Source organism: Syngnathoides biaculeatus, chromosome 13 (genome assembly GCF_019802595.1).
Source record: "Syngnathoides biaculeatus isolate LvHL_M chromosome 13, ASM1980259v1, whole genome shotgun sequence".
NCBI classification, from domain to species: Eukaryota; Metazoa; Chordata; class Actinopteri; order Syngnathiformes; family Syngnathidae; genus Syngnathoides; species Syngnathoides biaculeatus.
Window position 1 is genome coordinate 28,743,195 of NC_084652.1, and position 14,849 is coordinate 28,758,043.

The 14,849-nt window shown below is 46.5% G+C and overlaps 1 protein-coding gene across 1 annotated transcript; it reads right to left on the reverse strand.

Moving 5' to 3' along the window:
* Positions 1-33: 33 nt before the first annotated feature.
* On the reverse strand, positions 34-13,609 carry LOC133510943 (homeobox protein Mohawk-like). Its single transcript, XM_061839456.1, has 6 exons — positions 9,302-13,609; positions 8,736-8,895; positions 8,502-8,655; positions 6,639-6,959; positions 2,391-2,424; positions 34-2,264 (listed from the first exon to the last, which is right to left on the reverse strand). Exons 1-6 carry the CDS (start codon positions 9,442-9,444, stop codon positions 1,979-1,981), a joined length of 1,098 nt encoding a protein of 365 aa, XP_061695440.1. The 5' UTR covers positions 9,445-13,609; the 3' UTR covers positions 34-1,978.
* Between the last annotated feature and the right edge of the window lie 1,240 nt (positions 13,610-14,849).

The window sequence follows — 14,849 nt, forward strand, 5'->3', positions numbered from 1 at the left end:
AAATGTTATTCGTAGAAAATGTTTTTTTTTAAAAAAAAAAAAAAAAAAAAAGTGGAGTGGAGTGGAAAGCTGTCGCTAATGACGTTTAGTCAAGTAAGGGTTTAGGGTTAGGGTTAGGGGTTAGCTGAAGTTTGGCGTCAGGATGCGCCGCTCGACGACGCAGCAAAGCGATCCTTTCTTCCTCCTTGATCGTCATCAGCGTCCTCTCATTTTTGATATCATTTCATCAAGAACGCTAAAGGCCCTCGTAAATAAATAAATACAATTCAAATCCAACAAGCTCTTTACGCTCTTTTCTCGGGTCTTTGCGTCTCCTCCCAGGCTGAAACAGACGCACGTTGACGTCCCCTTTTCATGAAGTTGATTGTTCCAAATTTGAGGCAATCATACAAAATGGCGCCACCGTTTTGACAGCAAACGGTGGCGTGAAGATAAAAATGGTGTCAGTTGCTCAATTGCCGTCCTTTGCCCTTCCCACTCTGCCAATACAAGTTCAAAAAATGGTCTGCACGACTTCTAAAAGCCGCGCTTGGCGTCATACGATGGCAATAACAGTTGTGACAATTTCACATCATCCATAGCTCCAGGTTGCATTTTTTTGCCGTCCGCGATTGTGTGAATGCCGCACGGCCGGCTCGTCCTGGCACTTCCGCGCGCAGGTCCCTCTGGTGCAGGGGGCGGGAACCTTTCGGGCTGAGACGGCCGCAAATGCCAAAAAGTCATTTCAAAAGAGCCTTGCAATATTTTAAAAACTCGATCCAGGTGTGTTTGAGCGACACTTTTAGAGTACGATAAGTCTGTGAATATTTTTATGACGATGCTAAGCAATGATGACAAAAGTACTTTTTCCCCATGAATGCGACTTTTGGTTTTGCTGGTTGCTTTCTAGTCTTTCATACGTCATTTGATGAAGCTTCATGCAGGTGTGGAGACGTCCATCCGATCCGATAATCGTGACCGTAATTCAGTTTGATTTGCCGTCACGATGGTGACCAGTTCTCGCCGACAATAGCACGTCTTTTATTCGTTTGATGATCTTGCCTTGATGCGAAAAGTTCATTGGCAACATCAGGAACCACCGCTTTGGCCTCCTCATTCATCTGTCGGTGGCTGAAAACTGGACAACTTTCCCCCCCTTCCTCTGAGCGATTGTTTGCACTGTCAGTTGTCGCTAGCTGCTCTGCGTCGGACCCTTCTCCGGCCGACTACGGCAAGTCCACTAGGACAAACTGTCTCCGCTCATTTGCGTTGCCCACGTGACAGAAATGACATTGAACAGTATGTAGTGATGAGCCATATGCAACATCAAAAGAGCCAGATATGGCTCGCGAGCCGTAGGTTCCCGCCCGCTGCTCTGGTGCATTGCAGCGGGAGCACGAGGCTCCCTCCGGTGGCGTTCACGGGAAAGACGGCTCGAGTGGCGAAAGGCTGGCTGGCTGGCGCTTCAGTCGGGTTGATCGCTGAGTGGGTTCTTTCCATACTGCTGTCAGACATTTCAAACAATTTGAACGTGTCTGTAGCCAAGGTCACAATTCAATATGACACGAGACTAAAACATCGGGAGGAAAATATTTGGCACCTTTTTATGTTGTCCGTTCCGGGCTTCGCGCTGGATGCTGGGTCGAGTTCAGATGTTTTTGTCCCCTCAAGAAAATAGATTCCAAATCCAAATTTGTGAATTGTAACAACTTTCTACGGTGTGGTACCGTTTTCCAGGTGATGCGAGGGTTTACTTTTTCTTTTTTTTACTTTTATGTACTAGAAGGATAAAAGTAACCGCATTGTAAAAAGTTTATTTGAACGTTGCTGACAAATGAATGGCATTGGATGATGATCCAGTCTCAAAACAAGTTAACTTACTGCAACAGAACGCAAAAGAAAGGCATGATTAAAAAAACAAAACATTGTCAAACACACACATGCAGGCTGAGATTTTACAAAGAATTTTGTCACGGCAAAAGAATCAGTCAAGAAATTGTCAGACGGTGCCAACTTTGATCGTCTGCACCTCGGAGATGTGGGACGACTTCTGGATGACGCGGCTGGCCGGGGCGGGCGCCGCGACGGGCGTCCGCCGGGGGATGTTGGTCCCGGTGACGGACAGGGGCTCTCTGCGGCGGCTCAGGCCCGCGGCGGTGCCGAGCGGCGTTCTGTCGCTCCTGCGGTTCTGCCCGTGGGCCAGGCTGGTCAGCGCCACGGCGGCGTTGATCTCTCGCCAGTCTTGGCGGTTTTCGCCCCGCTGACCTCTTTCCCGAGGCTGAACGCTGCGAAAAAAAAAAAAAAAAAAATGGAAACGGGACAAAAGTTCAACAAAACAAATCTGAGTTGCTTTGATTAACAATCCCGAGACCGAAGGTTTTCGAAAAGGCCACCTCGCCCTGTCACAGTACCTGTCACATTTCGACGATGCGTAGTCCAAAGTCTCTGCGAGAAAAGAAGAAGAAGATATTTTCATAAATCTCTCCACGTTCACCTTTTTTTATGCAGCGCGCTTTTGTGACGTGAGGAAAAGTGGTCGGCAAAACTACTTTCATACGCATTTGAAAGCAAATGTATTGAACTGAAAAATTAAATACAACTGAACTGTGTACCGCTAGAGGGCGCCCGTGCAGCACATGCTGACTGCACACCTTGGACTGGTCGCCAGCCAATCGCAGGCCACACGCATTCATAGCTATGGATCGTTTCGTCTTCATTGACCCTAAAATTCATCTTTTCACAATGTGAGGAAAAAACCCGGACCAACAATCTCGGAACTGTGAGGCAGACGTGATAACCGCTAGTCCACCACGCTGCCCCCCCCACCCCCCCCCCACCGATCCAAGTAAAGTACAATTCAGCTGATCAAATCTCCACCTTAAGGCCAAAGACCAAATGTGACATTAAAGTACTCACAGCCCAAAATATTCGATCGACCACGCGTTGGACTGCCAAGATTTTTCTTTTTTTTTTTTTTTTTTTTTTCGTCTTTTGCCACAACGTCCTTTTCCAAGAAACTATTTCTGAACCTCTTATTTCGTACATGGCGAAAACATTGTTCTAACGCTTGCCACTTTGAAATTTACTGCAAGGGGAACTTGCAGCAAAGGTAATGAAAGGCTTCGCTTGTTTTTATACGGAGTAAATTTGTCCCGTAGCGCTGTCAAAACTGCTTCCCGACGTCTGAATTTGGCCAGGCCGTTCCTTGAAATAAAAACAGCAGTTGTGATTAATCCTCGAGGTGAATTTTGTTTCTTGGGAATCAAACAGATGAAACGATTGTATTCTTCTTCTTAATTTCTACGTCTTTCTGGAAATAGAAAGTTGAGTTCTATTTTAGGGGGTCTTCGTGCCCCGTCGTCAGTCGTCAGTCAGGTAACTGACCCCGTATGCGGTGTGCAAAGCCAAACCCAAATCACGTAAAATCACTTCGTCCGGGATCAGTTCAATCGCAGAATGGGATTAATACCAGTCATTATGAAACTCATTTCGCAAGTTAAGCTTCAAACGATCACGTCATCAACCTTTCGTCCCGCTCGTTAGCGAAGCATCCGCCGGTCACTCGCGAAGCTGAATTCCGGGTTTGGTCACGTGACAATCTGCATATAGCGGGCTGTGAAAATTAATGGGACAGTTGGCATGCTAACATTTAACAAGTTAGCATCTCAACGACGGAAAGGAATTGACATTGTGACCCAGTGAAAAGTTCAAATAAATAAAGTAGCAATGAGGTTATAGGTTTCCTTTATATTATTTAAGGGGGTGGAATGTTTGTTAAAGTGTGTGCTGAATTTATTTTCCTTTGGAGGGATGTTTGTATTTAGATGAAAGAAATACTTTTGTTTGTCATTTTACTGTTGTAAGCGGTGTTTGAGAAGGACAGGGAGTGACGCGTTGAGGAGAAACCCGAGAGAGAGAAGGGGAGGAGTGCAAGTTACGGGAGGCCGTTTATCAACATTGACCAACGTGTTCGACAAGGACTGTTGACAGTTCGATTTCCTTTGAGTGGACTGCTCAAATCACACCGTAACGTGGTGGAGTTAGCCGCTAATACAGAGGCTAAGAGGATGCGCGGAACTTTGCTAGGGCGCTCGTGTTGCCTTGTTCCAGATATTTTTCAGGCTTTATCTTCTATTCTGTTTCCCTCGCCCCTCTAGAAACTTGTTCTGATTCTAGATCATTACAATCCGTGAGAGCGACGCGTTTAAAAGAGGATTTGGGTGTCTCGGGTTCTCTCGGGTTAAGAAAGCACAGAGGACGCATAGAAACTCCGCTGCGACAGTGTAAAACTGTTCCGGCGTGAAAGGGGGGGAGACTAATCCCTCATTCTGTCTGCTCTAACAGTCGAACGGGACAAAAAAACAAAAAAAAAAAAACCCCAAACGAACAGAAAAGCAAAAAGTGCCGGTTATTCCCTTTGATCCGTTGAAAAATTGTGATCGACTTTCAGTTTGTACCAAGCTGAGTTGATCATAAGTGATTTCGTTTGGTTTGTCGCACGCACGATGGATCGAAACGTCTTCCCGTTCGTGGGATTATCGTGGACGAAATCGTTGAATAACCTTTCCTGTAGGTTGTTTATATTTATTTGTGAAAATGAGAAAATATTCAGAAAATGTTCTTATTTACAACTTCAACCTTTTTTTTTTTTTTTTTTTTTTTGCTCATCGAAGAACTTATTTGAATATTTGAGATAAAAGATAAAATGTGGACTTTTGTTTTAGGTGAGGGTGGCGGATATACAGCACAATGTGATGCTAATTGGTTTGAGTTATTAAAATAACAGCAGCGAGGTGGCGCGGGCTGCACTTTTCCATTTGACGTAATAGCTTTTATTACGTTATCCATATTTCACATTATCAGCTAAAGTGTAAATCTGAGGTTGAAGTGGAGCATTTCTGTCCCGGGCTCGGAAGGGTTGCTTTGTTTTCAAAACGCAACTTGACACGTCGCCGGAAGCGGCGATCCGATGGCGCTTTGGCGACTCCACAAACGCCAGCGCGGCCGAGAGGAGCGGGCGGCGAAGCCGAACGGAATCGAACGCTCTCGGCTGACCAAGTGCTCCGTTTCCTCCCGGTTTAGTTTCTTCACCCCCTCCCTGGCTCTGGGAAAAATCAAAAATCTCAGACGTTGTGTAATTGTCCTTGAGGCCCAACGGCACATTTCCACCGTGGCAAGAAGCTGATGCGGAACAAATGGCGCATTCTCGTCCGTGTATGGAAATGATATTTGCAGCGTGCGGCGGAGGAAGCCGGCGTCGACTCTGGCCAAATGTCAAGTGAAGGATTTCTGCCTTTGCACGACTTTTATTAGTCATGTACCGTAACTGTAAATGAAATTGATGAGACGCTTGCTCACCAAGGGTGCCGAGGTGTCACAACTCTTCAAACTTAACGATTAATGTCGCGTTGCTAATGACTGCCGGCGGAATGCCAGCAATGTGCAAAATGGATTTTTTTGGGGGGGGGGGGGGGGGGCGTTTCGCGGTCAGGACCGATCAATGGCGCCAACTTACTCCAAATAAATTACTACACTCACACCGAAACTTTCGAGTAGGATTCGACGGAACGTGCTTGCGCTAGCGCCGGCTCGCTAGGCCACGTGACGCCCGGTGGCCCGTTCGCGAGCCGTATCGCGTTAAAACTACAAGGCACGGATTATCACCGTCGTGGCCGGCCGGGGTCACGTTTGAGTTGACAAGATGTGTGATCGTCAAAGAGATTCATATCGGAAAGCGGCATTTAATTGCGGTCAGATTTGCCGATTACGGCCAAGAATTTTGTTGGCTGTCAGGTATTTACAAAAGACGAGCAATGAGACGAAAAGCAAATCGGCTTTTTGATTGACGCGGATTAAAAGACGAGTGTGCAGCCGATCAATGACATCATTGAGAAGAGTGGAGAATTACGAGAAAGTCCATCAGTGCTAATTATCGGCGGCTGGTGCCGATCAGATGGTCGCAAAGTTTAGAGGAGAGCAGCGTACCCGGAGAAAGTCCAGGCAAGTCCACGCGAGGGAGGCCGGATTTGAACTCGGGCCCTCGGAACTGTGAGGCAGATGTGCTATCCGCGCCGCCGCACCGCAAAGCTTTTACTTCAAAAGGTTTCAAAATCAGCGCTGAGGGTTACGTCGCCGTGCTACGCATTGACGGTGACGTCACCGATTCAATGGCGGCTCGACCCGAACCGCGACCGCTATTTCCAGAATTGAGCGCCCCGGGCGGTCTGCGGCTGCTTTGCTCGTCGCTCGGAGCGGGCTCGTGTTCTTGCCCTTCGAATTTAGCCGATTCCAGCGCCACGTAACCTTGAGAAAATGTTGGGTTGTTTCCCGTTCGTCCACTTTCACGCTGAAACAAAACTTTTGAAAAGAAAGAAACCTTCCCAAAAAAAGTATTGAAACATTTCTGCACTAAATTGGGCTCATAATCTGTCCATCATTTGGACTTTGTGGAAAATGCTGGACTCTGTACTGGGATTCATCGAGTGTCCTGAATAAATATGGTAGTCCATTTTTGTCTTTTTTTTTTTTCAATCACTGTCACTCCAAAAATGGAATCGTTTAGGGAAGCACGCGTCACGATTTGAATTTGGACTCGGGCGTACGGTTTCCGCCCCGGGAATTACCGTGGAAATCCTCGAGCGAGCGTTGGAATCTCTCACCCATTTGGTAGATGAAGTTGGCGTCGGCGCCGCAGGAGGACGTCGGGGAAACGGCGTCTCGGTCGCACTCGTTTGAGCTGAAGGACTCCGAGCGGCTCCTCCTCTTCACGGCGACGCCGTCGGCTTCGCCCGCCGCCATCATGTGGCGCAAGGTGTCGTTCAGGTAGCGATTCAGCAAGCTGCTCTTGTACTTTGACGGAGGCGAAGCGCCGCCGTCGGCCATGTTGAGGACGCCCGCTCGGTTCTCCGTCCCGCACGTGCGGGTCGAGGACCTCCCCGCGTCCGACGGGCGGATGGCCGTTTCCAAGCGACGCTCGTCGTCTGCGGCAAAGGACGTAGACAAAAAGATGGATTTGCGGCGCTTCTTTCGGATGCAGTCGTAGCTAGCCGTGACGAACGCAGGAACAAAGTCCGAGTATGCCGTTTCGGTACTTTTCGGATATCTGTACCGATTTCTTGGTTTTCCATCCTTGGTCAAAAAAGGCTCGCTACTTTTTTTTTTTAACTTCCTTTGACGCCGGCACAACTCCAAAAAGTTGTAACTCGATTATTAGCGATTATTGATCCCGATCTGGCATCTTTATTTGCTTAAAAAAAAAAGTTGTAAATCGAGAGCGACGAAGACAATCATGGTCTCGCTTGATTTATCGATTATTGATCCCGATCTGGGATCTTTATTTACTTGAAAAAAAGTTGTAAATAGAGAACGACGAAGACAATCATGGTCTCGATTGATTTATCGATTATTGATCCTGATCTGGGACCTTTTTTTACTTAAAGTTGTAAATAGAGAGCGACAAAGACAATCATGGTCTCGATTGATTTATTGATTATTGATCCCGATCTGGGATCTTTTTTTACTTAAAGTTGTAAATTGAGAGCGACAAAGACAATCATGGTCTCGCTTGATTTATTGATTATTGATCCCGATCTGGGATCTTTATTTACTTGAAAAAAAGTTATAAATCCAAAGCGACGAAGACAATCATGGTCTCGATTGATTTATCGATTATTGATCCCGATCTGGGACCTTTTTTTACTTAAAGTTGTAAATTGAGAGCGACGAAGACAATCATGGTCTCGATTGATTTATTGATTATTGATCCCGATCTGGGATCTTTATTTACTTAAAAAAGTTGTAAATTGAGAGCGACGAAGACAATCATGGTCTCGCTTGATTTATCGATTATTGATCCCGATCTGGGACCTTTTTTTACTTAAAGTTGTAAATAGAGAGCGACGAAGACAATCATGGTCTCGATTGATTTATTGATTATTGATCCCGATCTGGGATCTTTATTTACTTGAAAAAAAGTTATAAATCGAGAGCGACGAAGACAATCATGGTCTCGCTTGATTTATCGATTATTGATCCCGATCTGGGACCTTTTTTTACTTAAAGTTGTAAATAGAGAGCGACGAAGACAATCATGGTCTCGCTTGATTTATTGATTATTGATCCCGATCTGGGATCTTTATTTACTTGAAAAAAAGTTATAAATCCAAAGCGACGAAGACAATCATGGTCTCGATTGATTTATCGATTATTGATCCCGATCTGGGATCTTTATTTATTTGAGAGAATTTGCCGACAACCTCAACCAACTGGAACTGTTTGACGTGCAAAGAATTGTTTTTTTTTTTTTTTTTTTTGTCAAATTTCAAAAATGGGTATTGTATACTGTCAAAACATTTTGTACTTCAGTAAAAAAGTTCAATGGGTTCTCGTACTTTTATTGGAGTGAAATAGTATTTTCTCATCATGAGAACTTGTACTTTGCGTCATCGTAGTTTTATCCAGTGGCAGATGTGGCTGAATGCCATGGGCTAAAATGGATTCGATATGGTAAAGGCTGCCCTCACCGTCCGAGTCGGTGTCATCGCTGCATACGCTCAGTCTCTCGGCGTTTCCTTGGATGTATTTGTTGTACAGTTTGATCCTTAAGGCCCAGCTCAAGTCCGGCTGCCTCACCGTGTTCTTCAGCCTCCGTCGGGCGTTGGCAAACCAGTTTGACACCTGAACACATTCGGACCTTTGTGAAAGCGAAGGAAGGGACGTGCTCCCGCATTCCGCCTTGACCGATTTTCTCGGCTCACCTGTACCAGAGTCATGTGAGAGCCCAGAGCCAGCAGAACCTTCTCGGTCTTGGTGGGGTACGGGTTGTCCCGATGTTTGTACAGCCAACGTTTGAGAGGCCGGGCCATGTCCTGCAGCACTTGTCTCTTGTGGCGGACTTTGACCCCGCCCAAGCGAGACCTGGGGGATTTTTCAAGTGCAGACAAAGTCCAATATAGAAGAAACACAGCAGTGCGTTTTGGTCTACAGCCGAGAATGCCAAGCTAACGTCAAAGTTGATGGAATTCCACTGAATTGGGCCCAGAATTTAGAGCTCCACATCTGATGTACTACACTTGCTGATTCTGGTACAGATTTGAACAAGAATCCAAAAAGTTGGCACGATTTGCCTTCGTGGGCCTCGGGCCTTGAATTTGACACTTGCGATATAATATAAAATATGGTCTTGTCATAAAAGCTGATCACGGTGGTGTTGCCGTAGGTTGGCTTTGAAAGGTCAAATATGCGAAATGCTGATCTTGATCTCCAGGCCCCCCCCCCCCCCCAGAAAACAAAAAAAACAACAACCAGTTCTAAAGCGACGTACCCGTAGCTTCTGTACTTGACGGAGGAGCTGCCCTCGGCGGTCCGCCCGTATCGCAGCAGTTGTGCGGCGTGAGCGCTGACGAAACCGCCGTTCGGTCGGCCCCTCTGCTGGTCCTCCGAAGCGAGGAGCCCGTCGGATGCCATCGCCGCGACCGAGCCGATTCTCTCCCGAGTCAACAGGTGCAAAGGAAGCCCGACAGAGCCAAAGAGGCGCGGTCGACGCCCATCCCGGAGAAAGTCGGTCAGAAAGGGTGAAAATAGTCCCGCCCGGGTCTTTCCTCCGGCGCTGACGGCGGGACTTCAGTCTCCGATTACAGAGTCGGGGGAAGGTTGTCCGGTTTTGTGCAGCGGCGCTTTGCAGAGTTCAAATAAGCTGCTCCGTCGGTCCTCCCACCACCCAATCCCGAGCCGCTCCGAGGGAACCCTCGCGCGAGATATGCAAACTATTGCGCTTGTTTGATTTTTTTCGACGTGAGCCACTCGCAGCTTGCGGTTTGACCAACAATCGTGTCAGCAAATAACATCGCACGTCGTACGGGGGGATTTCGGGAGCTGGAATTACAAGTTTCCTAATAAGCGGCAAAACCGCCGAGCGGCTCCTCCGGTCCCGAATTTCACAACAAGTTTGGCCCTTGTCGTGTCGACACCGGCGCTGGAAAATAACGCTGGCTTTTGCTCGTTCTCCTGATAATACTCTTCCCCCCCCCCCACGGTCGCTGCTGCTGCTGCTGATTTTCTGCACTGGGCTTTCGGAACTGTGAATCTTTTGCACTGTCTGCAGTCTGCACAACATGTGGCTTTTCTTTTCTTTTCTTTTCTTTTCTTTTCTTTTCTTTTTTGTTTGGGGGGGGCAGGCAGTTTCCACGAAGCGCTCCATATCATTTCTGTATGATTTGGCCTGCGTCAGCGTCTCGAGGTCCATCGCCAGGTGCGACGTCGTAACGTTGAGCCGTGTTGTGAATTCACTCGAGAACAACCAAACACTTGAAAACAAAAAAAATGATTCTTATTTTTTATGATCGACTAACTACATGAAACCAGATGATGTCATTGTAATCCATTTGATTACAATGTAAAGATGGGATTAAATTACCGTTACAATTTTAATGACATTTGAAAAATGACCGCAAAAGCTCTCGAGTTCTCATTTGTTCATTTTTTCTCACATGACTTCCTCATTCTTAAGCCGACGCTTGTGATTCGCCATCTCTGGCCGTTCTGGCGTAGTCTCAAACATGTCATTTTTCGCCAAATATGACCTCGTGGTGCAATTTATTGGCTTGTCTGAGATTTTGAAAAGGTTCCACTCAGTTACACTTTTGAGCACGTCATCATTTTAGACTCTGGAACATTCACCTATCGGGGTTGTCGTCCTAATAAGCGATGAATTGTCCACGTTTTGTGCATTTTTCACGTGGCATCACGTTTTCCGCATGCTGTACACGTACTTTTATTATGTATTTGCATTTCAGTTAGTTTGTTACTTGTATACAGAACAAATATGTGTTTAATTCTAAAATAGAGATCCATATTTTTTTGTTTGTTTTTGTTTTAGAGGGACCATCTCGAGTACTTTTGGTGCGTTCATTTTAAATGACCAAAAGTCACCGAAAGGGAATAAAATGTAAAGAGTGACGTTACTTTGAGAAAGTCACTTTCTGCGATGGGTCGGCGACCGGTTCGGGGCGTACCCCGCCTCTCCCCGGAGCGGGGGAAAAGCGGCTGGGAAAACGCTTGAAAGAAAGTCTCCGTGATTCCATTTTGCACTCGAGAGGGAACCTTTGAAATTCCATAAGAAAGCATAAAATGTTGTCATTGTCATCGTATTCAATTCAGCATGCAAGCATTTCTTTTTAGTTCACTTGCAGCAATTTGACTTGACTCATGTGGAGGTTCACAGTTCCAGCAGTATTTGCAGTTCCAGTTGTGACCGCTAACAAAGCTGAAAAGCAAACGGGCCGGGCCGGGCCGGGCCTGGCCGGGCCGGGCGGTCGCGTCCCTTTCCCCGCTCTCCGCTATAAATTCCTGCGCCGGCATTCCTTCCTCTGCAGCTGTCAGTCTGAAACCGTTTTGCAGTCCCAAACTTGTGTTTTGATATTAGCAGGGAACAAACCCGGCGAGGAAAAAAAAAAAAAACCCCCCCAAACAAAATCCGGAATCTCTTCTCGTCTGCAACGTGTACACGCCGCTCGTTTCGCAGAGAGAAACAAACTCAGTTGAACAACACACGAGAAAATATTCGAGGTGAGCTGCCGCGTATATGATTTCATCTCAGCAGAGGAAAATCACAGCGCGGTCATAAAACCTGCCCTGGAGCTTCCCTTGCATGCCGATTTCTGGATTTCAGATGAGAAAAATATTTGGAACAGAAGACAGCAGAAACTTTGATTTGGGATTTCAGCTTCCATCCATTTTCTCTCGTTACCTTCACTCCGGGCGAGAGGTTGGGGTACACCCCGGAGCGGACGCCGGCCAGTAGCAAAGCGCATCAACGAGCGTTGGCGTTCACTCACCCTTCAACGCTTTCAGTCTTTTGTTGTTCGACTGCTTTTTTTGTTGACTTCAATGTTGCGAGTGCGAAGAAAAGTACAGTCGCAAGGCTCCGTTGCGGAGTCACCCGAGGAAAACCCCACGCGGGGCCTCAGCGATTCCACGCCAACGTAGTCATTTGGCTTTTGGACCCGAAAGTGTGGTAAGACAGATGGAAATGTTTTTTCTTTTGTGACACCTCAAAGTGGAAAAACAAAACTGAGAAGGTGACAACATGACGAGCGACGCTGACTCAGCTCAGCGCGCGACTCGGCCCGAATGTCGGCGGCTTTTTGACACGGTCTTCTCTGTTCACTCCGTAAGCTGCGTTCACTTTTCTCCTAATCGGATCACGCGTTCTACTACCGGCTGCGTCAGACTCGAGTGGAAGTGACCAGAAACGTCTTTTCTTGATTGACAACCGAATCTTTATCTTCAACGCAAAAGCTGTGCTGACATCAAATTCAAGGCAATGCAACGCCGCCATCGACTGGGATCTGCTGTTAGTGTTTGTAAAAAAAAAAAAAAAAAACCCAGAATTTCTTCTGGAAGTTGGACGAGAACCTCTTCCACGCCCGCTTGACGAAAACATACTCGATGATGAACATTGGACAAATATGTCGGCAGCCGCGAATGACTTCGATGACCCCCACGTTCTGCTCTTATCTTATCTACAGAAAACAATCTAGCGGGATACGGCGAAACGTTGCGCACGTACGGCTTGCGGGTAACTTTTCAGGAGGAAGCTTAAAAATGAGATATTTGCGTAGCCCCTTCTCTTAACAAGCCGATCAAGAGAGAGCGAGAAGAGACAAACTGGAAGAGTCGAAATCAATGGAAATGAACCAGCAAATTTGGACATTCAGCTAAAAAAAAAAACATCATTATTCTAATAAATGGTGCTGAGAGGTTGACTGAAAAATGGCCAAAGGCTTTCATTTCGGTTGAATTTGCTCAACTGTCAGTTTTCCGTCACTTTACCAGAATTTGTGCACGTCTGTCTGCACATTCATGCAAAAGCAGCATCGTACTTTCCTCCGCCGTCTTTTGAATGTCAAAATTACACAAATTGTAGTACAGAGAGTTGTTTTTTTTTTTTTTTTTTAAACAGCGGTGGGGGAGTTTTCTATGAAAAGCCATTTTTTTGGCCAACAAACGCGTGTGGGTCAGGCTTTGTCTTGTCTTGACAAAAATACAACAACTTTGGTTCTGGACAGTCTCACGATATCTCAGGAGAGGATATTACGAGAGTTTTGGCCAAAGTGTGATTATTGGGAGCGTACCTTCATTTTGATGAATTATGTTTTTGCACTTTATGGACACAATTCTTCACCCGCCCCCTCCTGTTCGACACAGGTTAAGCCCCCTTTCATGAGTTTGTTTCTGAATGTTCATTTTTCACAACATTTCTTTATTTTTTCCTGTTCCAGCATGACCTTTGCCCCAATTGTTTTGCAGGCACGCGAATACGTAGCAAAAAGCTGGTGCTCAAGAATCTGCCTAGTGCGTTTTAGCTCCTCAATATTAAAAATAACTACCTTCATGCATTTTATTTTTGAAATCTGCCAGGCATCACGAGGCTTGTACATCATGTTTGACCTCAGCCCCCCTTCTCCTTGCCAAACCCTATCCTTTGAACCGGGGTGTGTTGACTTTTTATAGTCTCCCTTCAGCTCCTCTTTAAGTAGTTGTATTGACCAAAGTTAAATACGTGTTTTTTTTGGTAGTTGTACTACAAAGTCATTTTGGCGATGAAGGCCCTTTTTTTTTTTTTTTTGGCTTTAGCACCTGTCCCCATAAATGCGTGTGCACATGCCTGGCAAGAATTTGGTGTGGTAGAAGTTGAGACCTTGTAAAAAGTATTTCCATAGTAGTGGAAGTTTTTTTTTTTTTTTTTTTTTCCATATTCAGTTCTTGTCGCTCGCCTGCTAAGCCGCCGCGACCGAGGGTGCTCATTAGGTCCATTATTTTCTTTTCTGCGCATGAGTGATGAATGCAAGAAGAGACACGAGCGACACGAAGGCAGCAGCTTGCTGACGGGCCCGATTGCGGGCCAAACTTGGGCTGTAGAACCGCCGAGTATGCAGACGTCAACGAGGCTCTTCTCCTCTGCGGTTACACATTTTCATCTTCATCAATTGATTATTCTGTCACACAAAATCTTGGACGCTTTCTGGCCCTGTTTTTGTAAAGTGTGCTCAATAGGGTGAACATATTGTTTAACATTAATCTGGTTAATTGTTTCTTACTTGTGACGAAGATCGAGTCAAATGACGGCAAAGCCGCTGACGTCACCGTTTGAAGTCGGAGCGGCGAACCGCGAACGTCCAACGGCGGCTTTTCACTGGATGGGGCCGCAGCCGTTGTGATCTCAGAGGGTGCCTGCAGATTGTCAGCGTTGTGATGAAATTACGCCGCCACGTTGCGGCTGAAGTCGGGCTTTCCGTCTGGCGGCCGAGAGACTCGTTTTGAACCATTTTTAGGGAGCGTTTTGCCGATCGGGCGTATTGCGCAACGAATATATCGCAAGCCTTGCCGTCTTTCTACTGGCGAAGTACTGAAGATTTTGGTGACTCTGCCAGGAGCCCGGCTGGACCCGCTTTTGGTCGTTTCTGAGACCGGCGTACCATCGGCGCAATTAAACCTGTTGACAGTTGACTTCGATTGCGCCCAATGAGAACAGCTTCTGTCATTCCCTTTAAACGCACGGCGTGGAGACTTAGGTTGGGGTTCAGTAGGTTTAGGGTTAGTTATCTGCAGAAGAGGACGCAGTGATTTGTGTGCGACTGGAGCGTTGGCACCGATCTGGCAACACACTGCTCGCGGCTACTTGTATGAAATATGGACAGTGCAGGTGACTTTCATACATCCACACATCTCTTGTAGCTACTGTACACCCCGACTATCGTTTGTCCACGTGCACTACCCGGAAACCCACTTTGCAGTAGGTGGGATGATTTTAAAAAAAAATATATGACAACAATTTCTACACCGATAGATGAGTCTTATTTCACGTTCAA

What these genes read in the sequence shown, in the direction of transcription:
- LOC133510943 (XM_061839456.1), bottom strand. Translation starts at nt 9,444, where the DNA reads ATGGCATCCGACGGGCTCCTCGCTTCGGAGGACCAGCAGAGGGGCCGA. An exon ending in GTCAAGTACAGAAGCTACGG is followed by an intron (nt 8,896 to 9,301) that starts GTACGTCGCTTT and finishes AAAATCCCCCAG; the next exon opens with GTCTCGCTTGGGCGGGGTCA. An exon ending in GCATCGTCGAAATGTGACAG is followed by an intron (nt 2,265 to 2,390) that starts GTACTGTGACAG and finishes TTTTTTTCGCAG; the next exon opens with CGTTCAGCCTCGGGAAAGAG.